The sequence below is a fragment of the Bos taurus genome, chromosome 25, assembly GCF_002263795.3.
Source record: "Bos taurus isolate L1 Dominette 01449 registration number 42190680 breed Hereford chromosome 25, ARS-UCD2.0, whole genome shotgun sequence".
Lineage (NCBI taxonomy): Eukaryota > Metazoa > Chordata > Mammalia > Artiodactyla > Bovidae > Bos > Bos taurus.
Window position 1 is genome coordinate 35,751,184 of NC_037352.1, and position 19,034 is coordinate 35,770,217.

The 19,034-nt window shown below is 55.6% G+C and overlaps 2 protein-coding genes across 12 annotated transcripts; both read left to right on the forward strand.

The window, feature by feature from the left end:
* Positions 1-11,940: 11,940 nt before the first annotated feature.
* ACHE (acetylcholinesterase (Yt blood group)) lies at positions 11,941-17,777 on the forward strand. 11 transcript variants are annotated; one of them, XM_059881413.1, is made up of 6 exons: positions 11,941-12,027; positions 13,138-13,299; positions 13,618-14,704; positions 15,069-15,553; positions 16,347-16,516; positions 17,432-17,777. In XM_059881413.1, the coding sequence occupies exons 3-6, from the start codon at positions 13,640-13,642 to the stop codon at positions 17,551-17,553; spliced, it is 1,842 nt and encodes a 613-aa protein (XP_059737396.1). In that variant the 5' UTR covers positions 11,941-12,027; positions 13,138-13,299; positions 13,618-13,639; the 3' UTR covers positions 17,554-17,777.
* Positions 17,778-17,989: 212 nt separating this feature from the next.
* On the forward strand, positions 17,990-19,010 carry UFSP1 (UFM1 specific peptidase 1). Its single transcript, XM_002698202.6, has one exon. It carries the CDS (start codon positions 18,434-18,436, stop codon positions 18,860-18,862), a length of 429 nt encoding a protein of 142 aa, XP_002698248.1. The 5' UTR covers positions 17,990-18,433; the 3' UTR covers positions 18,863-19,010.
* Positions 19,011-19,034: the final 24 nt, after the last annotated feature.

Below are 19,034 nucleotides of genomic sequence, written 5' to 3' on the forward strand. Positions count from 1 at the left end.
TGGGGAATGCATAAAAGACGCTTACTCCTTGGAAGGAAAGTTATGACCAATCTAGACAGCATATTGAAAAGCAGAGACATTGCTTTGTCAACAAAGGTCCGTCTAGTCAAGGCTATGTGGTCATGTATGGATGTGAGAGTTAGTCTGTGAAGAAAGCTGAGTGCCGAAGAAGTGATGCTTTTGAACTGTGGTGTTGGAGAAGACTCTTGAGAGTCCCTTGGACTGCAAGGAGATCCAGCCAGTCCATCCTAAAGGAGGTCAGTCCTGGAAATACATTGGAAGCACTGATGTTGAAGCTGAAACTCCAATACTTTGGCCACCTGATGCGAAGAGCTGACTCATTTGAAAACACCCTGATGCTGGGAGGGATTGAGGGCAGGAGGAGAACGGGAAAACAGAGGATGAGATGGTTGGATGGCATCAACTGACTCAATGGGCATGGGTTTGGGTGGACTCCAGGAGTTGGTGATGGACAGGGAGGCCTGGCGTGCTGTGGTTCATGGGGTCTCAAAGAGTCAGACACAACTGAGCAATTGAACTGAACTGAACTGAACTGAACTGAGTCTCCTTAGACTGTTTTCCTTTGTTTCATCATTTTTCACTTCTCTGATTAAACTTATTTTTTGACTAAAGTTTTCCACAGGCAAAAGGCAGGCAGAAGACATGGCAAGGACCACAGAGTCCTGATCCGTTTCATTTTCCCACCACACACCCTGACCCCAACAAGTACCCACTCATGAATCATGCACCTCGTGGCTTCCCATTGGCCAAGCCATAGGGTTAGTCTCTTTAGAACAGACCAGCTCAAAGAGCTAACAACCAGGGTTCATGAGCCATCACCAGCCAGACCACTCTGAGGTCCCCCCATTGGTGGCTGGTTTACTCCCTTCTGAGAGCTCCACCTGAAGAAGCACGTGTACACTGCTAGGAGCTGTGACTCTGCGGAAGTGGATGGGGTTTCTGTCCCCTTCCAGAGCTGGGACCAAAATCCTAGGGGACTCCTCCCCTCCTGCTGTCTCTGCCACAATGTCTGAGCCATACCTTCCGGAGCCGCAGACCCATCTAATGCAAACGGCAGCCCTGCTAGAGAGATACCTTGAGCTATTTCACTAGTATTTTGCCTTCTCAAAAGTGGTTCTCTGCTCTGATCCCCAGTTCCATATGTACCTTTCTTTACCTGGCAGCACAAGGAGGGACAAGCCTACTAGCTCCCAGTTGCTATTTTCCTTCAGCTCTGGTTTGATAAACCCAGAGGCAGAATTCACTGATAGAGGTGGCAGAGTCTGAACTTGCAGGATGCCAAAGGATATGTTCTTTGTATTGTGTGTTGTGTCGCTCGGTTGTGTCTATTTGAGACCCCATGGGCTGCAGCCTGCCAGGCTCCTCTGTCCATGGTGATTCTCCAGGCAAGAATACTGGAGTGGGTTGCTATGCCCTCCTCCAGGTGATCTTCTCAACGCTGGGATCGAACCCAGGTCTCCTGCACTGCAGGCGGATTCTTTACCAGCTGAGCTACCACGTTCTATGCATTAGGAGAAAAGAACAAGACTGTACCCTGGAAGGCTCTGCTGGAGTAGGTGGGGCCTCAGAGATGGTGGAGGCGGAGAGGGCAGGTCTGATCTGTTGTTCGGGTTTTGTTGTTTATTTGGCTGCACCAGGTCTCAGTTGGGGCACACAGATCTTTAGTTGTGGCATGTGGGATCTAGTTTCCTGACCAGTGATCGAACCCAGAGCCTCTTCACTGGGAACACGGAGTCTTATCCACTGGACCTTCAGGGAAGTTCCTGTTGTTCGAGTTTTAAGACTTTCCACAGGTTGACCTACTCAACAATGTGTTGTTGGTCCAGCTGTTCAGGTGGGGCCCCTGCAGCCATGAAGTCAAACCACATATGCTTCCAGGTCATTTTCCCCTGACCCTTTAGAGCCCATTAGGATAGCCCCTTTGGCTTTCTGAGCCGCTTCTCCATCTCTGGTCTTTCCCCCAGCCTGCACCCATTCCTGGGATTTGTCCGTTTCCCCCAGATCAGCAATGGGTGGCCCAACGTCATAAATATAGTGAGTCGCAACTGGGCTCAGCATGGCTAACCCTTCCCACACCAGGTAGTGAGGGCGGACGGGAGCATCTTAGCTCTCATTCCTGCAGTGAAGGTGGCCCAATCAGGGCCTTTGAAGACAGGGGCAATGTGCAACTAAGAACCAGTGCAGCCAAATAAATAATGGATGTCCCAGGTGGTCCAGTGGTTAAGACTCCATACTCCCAATGCAGGGGGCCTGGGCTCACTCCCTGGTCAGGGAACTAGACCCCCATATGCTGCAACTGAAGATCATGCATGCTGCAACTAAGACACAGTACAGACAAATAAAAAACAAATTTTAAAAGGGCGGGGGCACATAGACTGCCTGCCTCATTCCCAACTTCCTATGAATTTGTTGCACCTCCTCTATAGATTTCCGGGGTCCCACATGCTCAGGAAGGTCCCTGTCATTGAGCAAGCCTCCCTGCCAGATAGAATAATCCAATCTCTAAGGGAGTGAGGACCTTGAACCTCCTGCAGGCTTGTCGGAGGCTAGAGTGTCTGGTGCTGTACTTTTTTACTGCTTCCACCGGATCAGGAAAACCATCACCTCTCCTATCCCATGGCCACACCAACCATGCCTGCTAACTTTCCCTGACCTTTAGCTGAAATTTGGCACCTATATCCAAAGCTCAGTGGGTGTGTATTCTTTCACCACGAACATTTCCTGGATACATGTCATTTAAAACTAATTAACAAGTACTAACTGTTTTAGAAAAGGCAGAGGAACCAGAGATCAAGTTGCCAATATCCGCTAGATCATGGAAAAAGCAAGAGAGTTCCAGAAAAACATCTATTTCTGCTTTATTGACTATGCCAAAGCCTTTGACTGTGTGGATCACAATAAACTGTGGAAAATTCTGAAAGAGATGGGAATACCAGACCACCTGATCTGCCTCTTGAGAAATTTGTATGCAGGTCAGGAAGCAACAGTTAGAACTGGACATGGAACAACAGACTGGTTCCAAATAGGAAAAGGAGTACGTCAAGGCTGTATATTATCACCCTGCTTATTTAACTTCTATGCAGAGTACATCATGAGAAACGCTGGACTGGAAGAAACACAAGCTGGAATCAAGATTGCCGGGAGAAATATCAATAATCTCAGATATGCAGATAACACCACCCTTATGGCAGAAAGTGAAGAGGAACTAAAAAGCCTCTTGATGAAAGTGAAAATGGAGAATGAAAAAGTTGGCTTAAAGCTCAACATTCAGAAAACGAAGATCATGGCATCCGGTCCCATCACTTCATGGGAAATAGATGGGGAAACAGTGGAAACAGTGTCAGACTTTATTTTTTGGGGCTCCAAAATCACCGCAGATGGTGACTGCAGCCATGAAATTAAAAGACGCTTACTCCTTGGAAGGAAAGTTATGACCAACCTAGATAGCATATTGAAAAGCAGAGACATTACTTTGCCAACAAAGGTTCGTCTAGTCAAGGCTATGGTTTTTCCTGTGGTCATGTATGGATGTGAGAGTTGAACTGTGAAGAAGGCTGAGCGCCAAAGAATTGATACCTTTGAACTGTGGTGTTGGAGAAGACTCTTAAGAGTCCCTTGGACTGCAAGGAGATCCAACCAGTCCATTCTGAAGGAGATCAGCCCTGGGATTTCTTTGGAAGGAATGATGCTAAAGCTGAGGTTCCAGTACTTTGGCTACCTCATGCGAAGAGTTGACTCATTGGAAAAGACTCTGATGCTGGGAGGGATTGGGGGCAGGAGGAGAAGGGGACGACAGAGGATGAGATGGCTGGATGGCATCACTGACTCTATGGACGTGAGTCTGGGTGAACTCCGGGAGTTGGTGATGGACAGGGAGGCCTGGTGTGCTGCGATTCATGGGGTCGCAAAGAGTCGGACACAACTGAGCGACTGAACTGAACTGAACTGAAATTTATAAAACTACTTAACAGTTCGAAGGAAAATGTTAAAACAGGTAAGAAGATAAACAATAAGGTCCTACTGTAAGGCACAGGGAACTATATTCAGTATCTTGTAATAGCCTATAATGAAAAAGAATATGAAAATATATGTGTGTGTGTATATATATATGTGTGTGTGTGTGTGTGAATCACTTTGCTATACACCAGAATCTAACACAACAATGTAAAACCATTATACTAAAAAAACTAAAAAATTATAACATAAAAAAATAATAAATAGAAACAAAGGGAGGGCGGGAAGGCAGAAGAAGAAAAGTATCAAGATATTGATCTCATTATTGCTCATAGTAGGGAATTAATTCCTAAAGAAGCAGAATTACAGCTATAAGTTACATATTCTATAACACTAACCATTGTTAAATAACTTAATATTCCAAATTATCAGGAGAAACATACACAAAATAAAGCAGAGTCCAAACAATAAAAGTGTTTTTAAGTTATAAAAAATAGGGGAGAAAATGTAAGAAAAAAAACCTGTCAAATAATAAAAGAAAATTAATTGAGTTCACCTATATTTCAAAGACTTTAACACTGGCACACAAAGAAAAACCCAACTCTGCTATTTATAAAAGATACATCTCAAAGTGATTCAGAAACTTTTTTGAATATTTTAATTTTATTGGAGTACAGATGATTTACAATGTTGTGTTAGTTTCAAGTGTACAGCAAACTGATTCAGTTACGTAAATACATGTGCTCACTCTTTTGAAATTCTTTTCTCGATTCAGAAACTTTTGATGGCCAAAAGTTTCCTGCTGCTGCTGCTGCTAAGTCGCTTTCAGTCGTGTCCGACTCTGTGTGACCCCAGAGATGGCAGCCCACCAGGCTCCCCTGTCCCTTGGATTCTCCAGGCAAGAACACTGGAGTGGGTTGCCATTTTCTTCTCCAATGCATGAAAGTGAAAAGTGAAAGTGAAGTCGCTCAGTCGTGTCTGACTCTTCGGGACCCCATGGACTGCAGCCTACCAGGCTCCTCCATCCATAGGCAAATGCAAATGAGAAAGTGAAGGTCATAATATTATTCTCGTTTATTATAATCCTTTTATTCCTTATTTCCTTTCTATAATTTTTTTTCCCTTTGGAATATCTGCCAGGGTATCCAAGGCTAAGAGTTTTGACAATCTGTGCACCAGCAGTTAGAGCACAATGCTTTGAAAACAGCAAAGATCCAGTGTGTGGATTCACAGACACAGTTGCAATACAAAGGAAAAGAGGAAGAATCTAAGAACCAAAGAGTATCCTGGTTACAACTCTTACATTAAAATTTTGGTGAGAGGAGTTGCAGGTTCAATCCCTGATGGGGGACTAGGGTGCCACATGGCACATGGCGAAAAAACTCAAAACAAACAAAGACCTCCCTCCAGCACTCCTTGTGTCACAACCTCTTCCCACCCGGAGCTTCTGAAAACTACTAATCTGCCCACTATTCCCGCAGCTTTGTCTTTGTGAGAAGTCATATAAATGAAGCGTTTGAGTTTGGCTTCTTTCGCTCAGCATAATGCCTTTCGGAGTCATCCAAGTTATTGGTATATCAATCCGGGCTTTCCAGGTGGCACTAGTGGTAAAGAATACACCTGCCAATGCAGGAGATGCAAGGGACACGGGCTCGATCCCTGGGTCGGGAAGATCCCCTGGAGTAGGAAATGGCAACTCACTCCGGTATTCTTGCCTGGGAAATCCCATGGACAGAGGAGCCTGGCAGGCTACAGTCCCCGGGGTCGCAAAGAGTCAGACATGACCGACTGAGCACAACAGTTCTTTCATTTTATCGCAGACTTATTCTGTGGTGTAGCTATACCACAGTTTATTTAGTCATTCACTGCTGGATGAACATTTGGATCGTTTCCAATGCGTGGCATTTCTATGAGAACAGAAAATTTCACTTTTCTAATGCCAACACCCAGGAGAGGGATCGATGGGTCATATGGTAAGTCACAGAAGAGGAGGCTGGCTCCAAAGCATGCCAACTCCATCACAGGCCAGAGTTCCCACCCAAAACCCAGGGCCTCCCCTTACCAGCTGATAAAAGGAAGCAAATGCTTAACCTCTCTGTCTGTCAATTTCAGTTTCCTGTCTGTTACCTTGTAAGGATTACAGGATGTATCCCTTTGGGATGTTGTGAGCAAGAATTAAATACGATGTTTTGCCAAGCGGTCAGGCCAGTGGCTAGCAAATGCTAGTAAATGCTGATGTGGAAGTAATGCTGAGTTTGGGCTACTCACCAACCCCACTCTGGTGTCCCCGATGTTGTGGACATTCAACTTGGGACTCCAGCTGTCCAAAGGACCACTGGCCATGTGGCTAACTCTGCAGTCAGCCCCAGCAGGCCCTGCTGTCCTCTGCACCACTCTTGGGTCCAATGCTCAGTGTCGGTGGACCATAGCCAGGTTCATTCAAGAAACCTCTGCTTTCGGCTGACTCTCACTGGCTGGCTAATACCTGCAGGCAGCCAGGAGCGTCTGGGAATACTTACAGGAGCTCCCTGGGTGTCAGACATAGATGGTACTTCGTTCAACCTCGCCAGCTGTTCCCAAGGAGTCAGCCAAGATGCGTTGCTAACATTTAAACCAAAGCCATCATCAGGGTTGGCTGGAGCCTGTTTGAAACCAGGACCTGAGAAGGCAACAGGTCAGTGCTCTAGGATCCATCAGATGGGTGCTGAGTCACACTCCTAGATCCTGAGTTCCTTCAGGACTCTGACACAGAGCAGATAAATAATAACCTGGGGCTAAATGCATTTACTGTGAATTAAATTACACATTTCACTTCTTTCGGAACCTGTATGTTTCTGGATAGAAATCAGTACCCGAGAAGCGTACTGATGTTTATAATTAATCAATCTGGGGCGCAAGATATGAAACCCCCACTCCACCCTGCCCTCGGCTAGGAAGGGAAGGTGAATAAAGGATGTTTGATGAACTGCATGGGACATACTGTAAACTAGTTAAATATCAGGCTTCCCTGGTGGCTCAGCAGTAAAGAATCCACCTGCCAATGCAGGAGATGCAGGTTTGATCCCTGGGTCAGGCAGATCCCCTGGAGAAGGAAATGGCAACCCACTCCAGTATTCTTGCCTGGGAAAGTCCATGGAGAGAGGAGCCTGGCGGCCCACTGTCCATAGGATGGCAAAGAGTCAGACACAACTTAGCAACTACACAAGTTAAATAGTTAACAGAAATGTGAAAATAAAATTAGACTATCCAGAGACTGACTAAAAGTGTGAAATGCTCAAAACTGCCAAAAGAGGGGAAAGGTACAAACAGGATGGATGAATGAATCCAACAAGGAATCATGAAATGATGTCACTTGGAGCAAGAATGAATTTTAGGCCAACCTTCAGATAGGGTCGCAAGGCAGGGTGGAGAGAGGGGAGGAGGGTCTCTTTCTTGCATGGCTTAGGAGCCCAACTCTGGGGCTCAACCACACGGCTTAATGCGGGTTAGGGCAGAGGTCACGTCAGGCGCCCTCCAGCCTGAGGTGGGGGCAATCCTAGAGGGCATCCTTAGCCTGAACCCGCAGCACAGTCTCGCTCTGAGCACAAGCATGGGGATGGTGGGAGGACCCGAGTGCGGGCTCAGCATCTGGAATCCCTTGACCGCCCTCATCCCCATGCCCAGTTCGCTCACCGGCCTCCTCCGGGAGAGGGAGCACGTCACCAAGTCCCTCAGCTCATTGCTACCAGCGGCTGTGGCAGCAGCACCCCAGCCCCCACCAGACCCTTGCCCAATGCCCAAGAACTAGTACATATCCCTGCAGAAGCAGCCGGGTTTAGCAGAGGTCCCAAGTCACAGAAATTGCAGGGTGGGGATGTTCATGAAAGAAGTGGGATGGGCAGGAGTCCCTGGAGGTCCAGTGGGTAGGACTTCCTGCTTTCACTGCCCTGGGCTCAGCGTTCAATCCCTGGTTGCTGCTGCTGCTGCTGCTAAGTCGCTTCAGTCGTGTCCAACTCTGTGCGATCCAATGGACAGCAGCCCACCAGGCTCCCCCGTCCCTCAGATTCTCCAGGCAAGAACACTGGAGTGGGTTGCCATTTCCTTCTCCAATACATGAAAGTGAAAAGTCAAAGTGAAGTCGCTCAGTCGTATCCAACTCTTCTCGACCCCATGGACTGCAGCCTACCAGGCTCCTCTGTCCATGGGATTTTCCAGGCAAGAGTACTGGAGTGGGGTGCCATTGCCTTCTCCGCAATCCCTGGTTAGGGATCTTATATCCCGTAAGTCCTAGGGTATGGCCAAAAAAAAGGAGGGGTGAGGATGGGGGTACAGGGTAGGGGACATCATTCCTGAGTTGAAACATTTTAGAAGTGTGTTTCAGTCTTGCACTGACAGAGGCGAAGGAGGCCATTGTGGGGTTTGGCAAACCTCAGTATCCCTGGTATCTGCTCCCTCTTCTTCCTTAGGACAGCCACGCTTTAGATGAGTACACAGTCATCCAGAACAAAAACTATATCTCTGAACTTCCTGTATAGCCAGTTATGACCTTAGGATTAAGTTCTGGCCAGTGGGATATAAACCGAAGTGCTGTGTCTGTGATTCCCAAGAAATGTCCTTAAAGGGAAGAGCGATGACCTTTTCTTCAGACCTTCCTCCTTCCTGCTGGCTGGGAATGTAGATGTGATGGCTGATGCTCCAGCAGCCACATTAAAGCATGCAGTTAAAGCTACATACTGAAGACAGGTAACAAAATTCTCTGTAAAGGAACCAGGTCCCTGATATCAAGGACAGCCTGCCAACCCTGAATGGCCTGCTTCTGGGTCCCTTTTGTCTAAGAGAGAAGTACATTTCCATTACATTTCATTCAAGCCATTATAGTGTGGTTTTCTGTCTTTGTTGGCAGAGGTGGGGCAAGGGCTATAATGGAAGTAGGGGTCTCCTGTATTAGCAAACATGGGAGACAGAGGCGCAAGGGAAGTAGAGTTGGTATCACTGGTGGTAGGAGCCTGACTGAATCCTGAATAAACAGACATGGTGAAGGAAGAAATGGATCAGCACATCTCTGTAGTGGTGGTTATGCCCGAGAGTGGGATCACAGAGGACACTGGGGAGGTGACCTTGTTGGACTAAGGAGGGGCAGGTGTCATGGCTAGACAGGTGAGGTCCCCATGTTGACAAAGCTTGGGGGGAGGCTCAAGGTAAAAAGAGGAATTGTTCCCAGAAGTTCTATCCGATTTAAAGAATAGGCTCAAGTCCTTGTCCATCTAGCTTGGTGGCCAGAGGACTCCCTGTTAGTTCTTATATCCGCTGACTGCCCACAGCACCTCCTACTGACCTACACAGCCTGTTGATCCCAAGGAAGTCAGTCTGGCCCCTCTGGGGGGGCACCTCATCCAGCATTTGTCCTCCTGTGGTCCTCTCCTCACGGATCTGCCCTGGCCACTTGTTAAAATGCCTACTTAAAGACTCCACTTAATACCTGATGGATCAGCCCCTCTAAGTGGCCCTGTGATTCTGACGTATACTGAGGTCCAACCCATCTTTTGACAAGTTGGGAAACTGAGGCCCAGAGCAGTGGGGCCCCTGCAGAGACCTCCCTGCCAGTCAGCAGAACACTAAAAACCTGGTCCAGGGCTGGCTCCAATGCCCTGTGGATCTCCCAACACCTGCACCCTTTATCCTGGCTCTCTCTGGTGGTCCGCTGCTAATTTTAAAATTCTCTGAGATGGGGGACACAACCTACATGGTCTCCTCCATTCTCACAATCCTAGGACAGACTGCAGGCTGAGGATGCCCGGTGGCCCCTCGCACATCTCCCAGAGCAGGGGCCTCTTTCTGCAGCACCTACCGCTGAGGCACAGGGCCTGCGAGTCCCAGGACCCCACGAAGACTTGCAGATTCCTCTGACTGGACATTCAACTCTCCCTAGCGCCTGGAGAAGCACAGTAGGGGCTCCAAGAACAGAACACCCTCCTCGGATCCCCCACCTACCCCACTACCGGCCTGCCTACCTGCCCTTCCTTCCATCTCCCTACTGCAGCTCTGGCCCTGCCCTCTCCACGCCTGGGGTAGGAGGAGAGAGTGATGACCTAACGTTGCAACCCCTTCCCGCCCCCGAATCTCGAGCATCTTCAGAGGCAACTTCCCCTTCCCTCTCCTACTGGCTGACCTTCCATATTCCACCCCCTCCCCAAAAAATAAAGTTCTGACTGGCTTCAGAAAGCTCCACAACCTGCCTTGGCCTTACCGGCCATGGATTACTCCACAGGTACTGCCCCACAAGTGGGCAAGAGCAAGCAGTCTACTCTGAGAACATGCCCTTCTCTTTTCACTTTCTAAGCTATCAGTAGTTCATAACCCCAGGCTATAAGCTGTGATTCATCTCCCTTATCTCCGTGCTCCAGCCTAGGACCTCATGACCAGAGAAGTCAAGTGAGGTGCCCGCGTGGCACAGACGGTTCGGGAGCGGCACCTACACCACCCGCAAAGGCCTCCAGTTTCCGAGGCCGGAGAGGCTGCATTCCGCGCCACCTGGCGGCCGCCGCCCGCAAGCGGAACGTGGACCCAGCACCGGGTCCCGCTCTAGCAAGGGCCGGTGTTTGTTCCCGCGTGATGGGCGGGCAGATTGGGGGCCGCCCAGCTTGGAGAGCCGTGAACGAGCGGCCCCGGGCGGGGCACGGCTCTGGATTCCCGCGGTCCTCGCGAGACCCCGAGACCCTCCCCCCCCACCCCCCACCCACCCCCCGCCTCCCCGGGCCCTAGCGACGTCTGACGGCGACTTAGGGCGCTGAGGAGAGCTCGGCAGCCAAGTGAGCGTGCGCGCGTGCCCACCCCACATGGCCTCGCACCGCCGCGCGCGCGTGCACGCGCACGCTCACCCCGAAGCTCGCCCGCGTCGGCCGTTCTCCCACGCAGTGAGCGGGCTCCCGAGCCGGCGGCCCCAGGAGAGGAAGGGGCTTACGTGCGGCGCGCTCGCGTGAGCACACCGCTGCCCACTTTTTCCACCTCACCTCGGGCGCGGGGACGCCGCCGTGGCCGCACAGTCCCCTTGGGTGACTCCCTATAGGGCGGGACCTGGCTGGGGGGGAGGGGGGCGGGTGGTCTGTGCGGCTCAAGCCCCTCCGACCCGGCTAGGGGCGCCCGGGCCAGGCCGCTCCCACCTGCCGGCCGCGGCGACCAATGAGAGCCTGGCCTGGTGATGTCATGCCCCGAGCGGACCCTCGTGACGAAAGTCCGAGGTCACCCGTCAGGGAACCGGCGCGAACCCACCCGCGGGGGTTCCGGAAGTTTCCACTGCGGCGGCGGCGGCGGCGGAATGCTGCCTCGCCCCGCAGCCTCTTCGCGTTGCCACCACATTGGCCTTCCTTGTCGGGCGTCCCGGGGTCACCTCTCCCTCCCGCGAGGGGTCTCCTCCCTCTTCAGGGGTCCACTTCCTATCGCGTTCTGATCTGTTCACAGCCTCATTCCCACAGGTGTCACCTTTCCTGCACTAGTGTTACCCGGCCCCCTGAGAGGGTCGTCAGCCAAGTTTTCGCATGCTGGTCCTCCCGCCACCCCTGCGCTGTCGTGGCCAGGGATGCTCATTTATTCGGCCCCCAGCCCCGACTTGTCCAAGTGTGTCCGTCCGTCCGTCCGTGAGTGTCGGTCACTGCGTTTGTCTCCGGCTGTCACTGCAGGAGGCCGTCCACACGTGTCTGTCTCCGCGGGCTTCTTCTGTCCCTCTGCCTGTCCCTGTGGGTGTCTGCTCCGCCGCTGAGGCTCTTGCGGTCGTGTCTGTCAGCGCGTGTCTGTCCGTCTGTCGGCGTCTGTCACTGGAGTCCGTCTGGGCCCCGGGGTCTCTGGGTCTGGGCTCGGAGGGAGGGAGAGGGAGGGGAGGTGGCAGCCGAGGAAGGCGGGGAGGGGCGGGGGCGGAGACAAGGGGCGGGGGCGGGCGGGGGCGCCGAGCGGCCCGGAGGGGGTGTGTGCGGGGGGCCGGAGGCGGCGGCTGTCAGAGTCGGCTCAGCCTGCGCCGGGGAACATCGGCCGCCTCCAGCTCCCGGCGTGGCCCGGCCCGGCCCGGCCCGGCCGCCTCAGGTGAGTCTCCCGCCCCACCCGGGACCCCCACCACCACCACTCCGGGCAGCGGTCCATCCCGCGGCCCGGGTACGGTGAGCTACCCGAGGGACCCAGGCCCCCAAAACGGGACGCCCCCCGCGTCCCAGGGCCTGCCCAGCGACGCCCCCCGCCGCCCCACACTCATCCTTAACTCTTCTCTCGCCGCCGCCGCATACTTACGGTTGCCCGCGCGGGAGACGGCAGCCCGCAGGGCCCGCCGCGGCTTCTGCTCCCGGATTCCTGTGGGGACCCCCGACCGCCGCTGCCCCTGCTCTCTCCCAAGTCCGGAGCCCCCCGGAAGATGCCCCCAGCTTGGGGGCGGAATCTGAGCTGCGCAGGTTCCTGGAGCGCGGCTGGGTCCTCGGGGATCCCGCGACCCCAGTGCCCCTGCGCAGCGCCAGCCGAAGCCCCCTCCCAGACGCAGGCGTCCCCCTCCCGCGGGGACTCCGTCTCTATTTTGGGGATAGGGGAGGCTTAGCGGAAGCCCCGAGTTATAATTAGCCCCACTCGGGTTTCCTAGTTAATCTCCATCACCACCACCCAGCTCAGGACGGCGAGGACTGGGTGAGGGGTGACCGGCGGGAGAGGGGGGGAGTTCCGACCCGGGGAATTTTGATCCCTTGGCTGGAGATGCCGGAACCGCAGCAGCTGCTGCCCCAAAATAGCGCCCCTGCCCCTGCAGCCGGGGATCTCCGGAGCTTCGAGAATACAGGCGTCCCGGCTCGCCCTTCAGACCCCTCGCCAATGCCCGCGAGCCCCCAGACCCCCGCCCCAAGTTCCCGGCTCCTGGACTCGGGGCGGGGAGCGCCGTCCTTTTCTCGGTCTCTACTGCCCCCCGCCGGCTGCAGCGTGCACCGCAGCATCGGGAGGATGGAGGACTTGAGTCCTGGGGGGCCAGGGCCGGCGAGCCTGTTGTCTGAAGCTAGGCGAGAGGGGTGCGCAGTAGACGGGCACCCGCCGGTACCAGTGCGCTGTGTCAGACAGTGGATGAGGCGGGGCTGGGTGGAGCAGGATATGGAGGATGCAGGATTTGGGGTACCTGGGGCCTGTGACTCCCACACTGTGAATGCCCAACCCATACCCCTCCAGGGCCCGGCCCTGGCCAACTGCAGGAGAGGCTGCGCCTTCACGCCACCTCAAGTTCCCCCATCGGGCGCCTCCCGTCAGTGAGGGCCCCGCCCCTGTCGGTGGCCTGCGGCCTCTAGTTGTGGTGCCTCCACTGGGCCCAAGGCACTCCACTGGGGGAAGGAGGTGAGGGCAGTGGGTTCTGCCTCGCAGGGGAGGGTGTTGCTGGGCAGGTCTGTCTCTGTTCCCTGCATTTGTCTATGTGTGTGTGTGTGTGTGTGTGTGTGCACGCACGCGTGTGCCTGATCTCTGTCCCCTCTAGCTTCTTCTATGTCCTTGTCTCTGCCTGTCTTCCTCCCTCCCTCCACTCTCTCCTCCTCTCTGCCAAACTGCCCCACCTCCTCTGCAGCTCAGTGATAACCCCTGGGCAAGAGTGTTACCTAATCATCTCCTCCCTCCTGGCAGCCTTGAGCCTTCAGCCTCTGCCTTTCTTTCTCCCAGCAGACGCCTGCCTGCCCTGGCAGCCATGAGGCCCCCGTGGTGTCCCCTGCACACGCCCTCCCTGACTCCCCCGCTCCTTCTCCTCCTCTTCCTTCTGGGAGGAGGGGCAGAGGCCGAGGGCCCAGAGGACCCAGAGCTGCTGGTGATGGTGCGTGGGGGCCGACTGCGGGGTCTCCGCCTAATGGCCCCCAGGGGCCCTGTCTCTGCTTTTCTGGGCATCCCCTTCGCAGAGCCACCTGTGGGCCCCCGTCGCTTTCTGCCACCAGAGCCCAAGCGGCCCTGGCCAGGGGTGCTGAATGCCACGGCCTTCCAAAGCGTCTGCTACCAGTATGTGGACACCTTGTACCCCGGCTTTGAGGGCACTGAGATGTGGAACCCCAACCGTGAGCTGAGTGAGGACTGCCTCTACCTCAACGTGTGGACACCGTACCCCCGGCCTTCGTCCCCCACCCCTGTCCTCGTCTGGATCTATGGGGGTGGCTTCTACAGCGGGGCCTCCTCCCTGGATGTGTACGATGGCCGTTTCCTGACCCAGGCTGAGGGGACTGTGCTGGTGTCCATGAACTACCGGGTGGGCGCCTTTGGCTTCTTGGCTCTGCCGGGGAGCCGGGAGGCCCCAGGCAATGTGGGGCTACTGGATCAGAGGCTGGCACTGCAGTGGGTGCAGGAGAATGTGGCAGCCTTCGGGGGGGACCCAACATCAGTGACTCTGTTTGGGGAAAGTGCAGGTGCCGCTTCTGTGGGCATGCACCTGCTGTCCCCACCCAGCCGGGGCCTGTTCCACAGGGCCGTGCTGCAGAGCGGGGCACCCAATGGGCCCTGGGCCACGGTGGGCGTAGGAGAGGCCCGCCGGAGGGCCACACTGCTGGCCCGCCTTGTGGGTTGTCCCCCGGGTGGGGCTGGTGGCAATGACACAGAGCTGGTGGCCTGCCTGCGGGCACGGCCAGCTCAGGACCTGGTGGACCATGAGTGGCGCGTGCTGCCTCAGGAAAGCGTCTTCCGCTTCTCCTTCGTGCCTGTGGTGGACGGAGACTTCCTCAGTGACACACCCGAGGCCCTCATCAATGCTGGAGACTTCCATGGCCTGCAGGTGACTAGTGGCTAGAGTGGGTGGAGCTGGTTCGTCTAGGCCTGTTCTCCCACCCGCCCCTCCCCTTGGGGACCCAGGCATGAGGGTGCCTCCAGACCCACTCCCAAAGGCCCGGGCTTCTGGGACCCATGGCCCCCTCCTCTTCCCTGAGGGCTCCATCCCAGGGTGGTCAGAGGGACAGAGAGGAAAGGAAATGTGGGTATATTTTCTCTTTCTCTCTTTCCCTTCCCCAATCTCAAACTCTTCCTTCCTGGTTCCGGGTCTGTAACTCTTCATCTCTCTGGCTCTTTGTCCATGTGTTTCTGTCTGCCTGTCTGTGTGTGCTTCCCCTGCTCCGCCCCATCCCTCCATCCTGTCCCCCCAGGTGCTGGTGGGTGTGGTGAAGGATGAGGGCTCCTATTTTCTGGTTTATGGGGCCCCAGGCTTCAGCAAAGACAACGAGTCTCTCATCAGCCGGGCCCAGTTCCTGGCCGGGGTGCGGGTCGGGGTCCCCCAGGCAAGTGACCTGGCTGCCGAGGCTGTGGTCCTGCATTACACAGACTGGCTGCACCCTGAGGACCCAGCACGCCTGAGGGAGGCCTTGAGTGATGTGGTGGGTGACCACAACGTCGTGTGCCCCGTGGCCCAGCTGGCTGGGCGACTGGCCGCTCAGGGCGCTCGTGTCTATGCCTACATCTTTGAACACCGTGCATCCACGCTCTCCTGGCCCCTCTGGATGGGGGTGCCCCACGGCTACGAGATCGAGTTCATCTTCGGGCTCCCCCTGGAACCCTCGCTCAACTACACCATCGAGGAGAGAACCTTTGCCCAGCGACTGATGAGATACTGGGCCAACTTCGCCCGCACAGGGTCAGCGGTGCTGAGGGAAGGAGGGCCTCCAGGAGCCAGGGATAAACAGACAGAGAGAGGGGGAGATAAGCAGGCACAGAAACAAAAGGCCAAAGAGTTCACAAAGGAAAGGAGACAAAGAGGGAGAGAAAGAATGATAAAGGAGACCCCGAGAGAAGGGAAGGAGGAAGGCAAGGTCCTGATGATACAAAGACAGGGCACAGGGATAAAGGAGTCACCATAGCAGATAGGAGCATGGACTGTAGAACTGCATCAGCTGGACCAGTGATGACTTTTATTAGCCGTCTGAAGAAGGGGACCATAAATATCCCCATCACCTGGGTGTCAGCAGAAGTAATGTTTTTAGAGCTATGACTGGGCCTGGTTATAGAGAAAGGGCCCAGTAAATCATAGCAATTTTTTAAACGGGAGAAACAAAGATGGAACAAATAATTGAGGGTAAAGAAGAGGAACAACGGGGAGTTCCCTGATGGGCCAGTGGTTAAGACTTTCGGCTTCCACAGCAGAGGGTTTGGAACTACTGCATGCAGAGTGTGGCAAAAAAAAAAAAAAAACACCACACCAAAGAACAAGAATAGGAACAGAAAGAGGGAGGGCAGGAGGAAGGGAAAGACCCCAGAGGACAGAGCATATTGGAAAAGAGAAAGGATTAATGAGGTGGTGGGAGGAAGGGGATGGGCTCTCCCGGGAGCCTAAGAGGGCAGGGCAGGGGTCAGGAAGCAGGCTGCCCCCTCTTACTCCCCATCTCCATTCCTCAGACCCCAAGGGCTGAGCCTCCCCTTTCCTTCCGCAGAGACCCCAATGACCCCCGGGACCCCAAAGCCCCACAGTGGCCACCGTATACGGCGGGAGCGCAGCAGTACGTGAGCCTGAATCTGCGGCCTCTAGAGGTGCGGCGAGGGCTGCGAGCCCAGGCCTGCGCTTTCTGGAATCGCTTCCTGCCCAAACTACTCAGCGCCACCGGTACGCCGAGGCCTGCGGGCAGGGGTTGGGCGGAACGGGGGAGCGGGGGGCGTAAAGGGGCTTAGAGAAAGAGAGTGAGGGGATTGGGAGCCGGCCGGGTGTAACCCCTCTCTTCTCCCCCCAGCCTCGGAGGCCCCCTGCACCTGCTCAGGCCCCGCCCACGGGGAGGCGGCGCCGAGGCCCAGGCCCGGCCTCCCCCTGCCCCTCCTTCTCCTCCTCTTTCTCCTCCTCTCCCGGCTCCTGCGGCTGTGACCACGGCCTCTCCCCCCTCCGGCCTCAGGGCCGCCCACCCCCTCCTCTAAAGAGTGGTCGGATCGTGGGGAAGGGCCTCATTCAGGGATCTCCGACCCAGCGCCCCCCCTCCCTCCTCAAACCGAGAAACTGAAACTAGACAGGGAAGGGCGGGAGGAGGGGCGGGAGGCGGTACACCTACGACCCATCTCAGGGACCCACACACCTTCATTGTTTAAATGGAAATGAAAAAGCCAATTTTCTTTTTTTATATAAAATTATTCTCTGGAGCCTGAGCTCGGTGTTGGGGGGTGAGGGAGGCCCTGGGGCTAGATAGCACCCCCTAGTGGAGCTATAAACGCCAACCATTTCTGTCTCTTCTCTTTTCCCCACCAACCCACGGACCTCCTCCTCTGATCCCTTCGGTCCTCCTGTCTTCCGGTCATCTTCTTCCCCTCCCTCCTCCTTACCGCCATCCTTCTCTGGCTCCGCCTCTACCCTCGCCCGCCCTCTGGTCTTGTCTTTCGCATATTCTCCTGATCCTCTTTCCACCACCCCACGTGGTCGCCTGCATTCTCCGTGTCCTCTCTGAACTCACGCTACCCCATCTCCAACTCCCGCATGTCCGTTCCCCTTCTTCCCCATGTCCTCCCCCCACCCACTTGCCGGGCACTCTGGCCGCAGACACGCTGGACGAGGCGGAGCGCCAGTGGAAGGCCGAGTTCCATCGCTGGAGCTCCTACATGGTGCACTGGAAGAACCAGTTTGACCATTACAGCAAGCAGGATCGCTGCTCAGACCTGTGACCCAGGCGGGACCCCCACATCCCCTGCCCTGCCCGCTGTGCCTGGCCCCTCAGCTGTATATACTATTTATTTATGGGCTGGGATATTACACGGAGGATCCCTAGACCCTGCCCACCCACCCCCGACTTTCCCCTGGGGCTCCCGGCCCTCTGCATGCCTCGGGCCGAGCCCCCTCCCCCGCGGTGCCTTCGCCCTCTGGGCTGCCAATAAACTGTTAACAGCCACGGGAGTGTGCGCGACTGGGGAGTCGGGGTCCGGGCAGAACGCTCCAACCACTGGGCGGAGTGAATAAAGGGGTGGGTGCTAAAGTCGGAGCGGGGAGAGGAAGCTGGGCGCAGCGTACCGTCTTCCCAGCCGCAGCCGGTAGGGCCCGCCGGCGAGTAGGAGCTCACGCCTGCGCAGTGAGGCCGGCGGCGCGGGCGCGGCGGTGCATTGTGGGAGACCCGAGGACCTGCTTGGTCTTCACCGCCGCGATCGCGCCATGCGCTGCTACCAGGGGCCGGACGAGCGATCCCAGGGCCCTTGCGCCGGTGCTGCCTGCGGTCAGCCCTAGACTCGGGGCGGAGAAGGAGCGCTGGAACCTGGAGTTCGCGCCTCGCTGCCTGGAGGACGCACCTGCCTGGCCCAACAACCGCCGCTCCCGCCCACCGTCCTGGAGCTACTGAAGGACGTCCATCTGGGCCTGGCCCTGCCCGGCCGCGGCCCCACCCGCCTGGCCCTCCTCTCGGGCCACTACCTCTACTACCACTACGGCTGCGACGGAGTGGACGACCGCGGCTGGGGATGTGGCTACCGCACTCTGCAGACGCTGTTCTCATGGCCAGAGGGCCTGCCCGTGGGTGTACCCGAACTGGGTGCAGTGCAGGCGGCCCTGGAGGACATGGGCGACAAGCCCCCCGGGTTCCGGGGCTCTCAGAGCTGGATCGGCTGTGTAGAAGCCAGCCTCTGCCTGGACCACTTCGGGGGGCCCCAAGGGCGGCTGTGTCACGTTCCCCGTGGAGCAGGGCTTCACGGGGAACTGGAGAGGCTGTACTCCCACTTCGCGGGGGGTGGGGGGCCTGTAATGGTTGGCGGAGATGCAGATGCCCAGTCCAAGGCCTTGCTGGGAGTATGCCTGGGCCCAGGCACCGAAGCTTACGTCCTGGTGTTGGACCCTCACTGCTGGGGTGCTCCGAAGAACCCCAGTGAACTACAGGCTGCTGGTTGGGTGGGCTGGCAAGAGGTAAGCACAGCCTTTGACCCCCACTCCTTCTACAACCTGTGTATGACCAGCTGTAACTCCGAAGAGCAGAACCGTGCCCTGGACTGAGGCTAAGTTCCCAGCACTGAGCAGCCTCTAGCCCTGTACATTCATCCACCCTCATCTCAAAGGCAGAGGCTGCCTAATGTCAGACCCCCAGGAAGTCCCAGCAAAGCCTGAGACCTTTGTTGTCAATAAAGTGGCAAGACCCAGCTAACCATGGCCCCAGCAATTTTGGGGG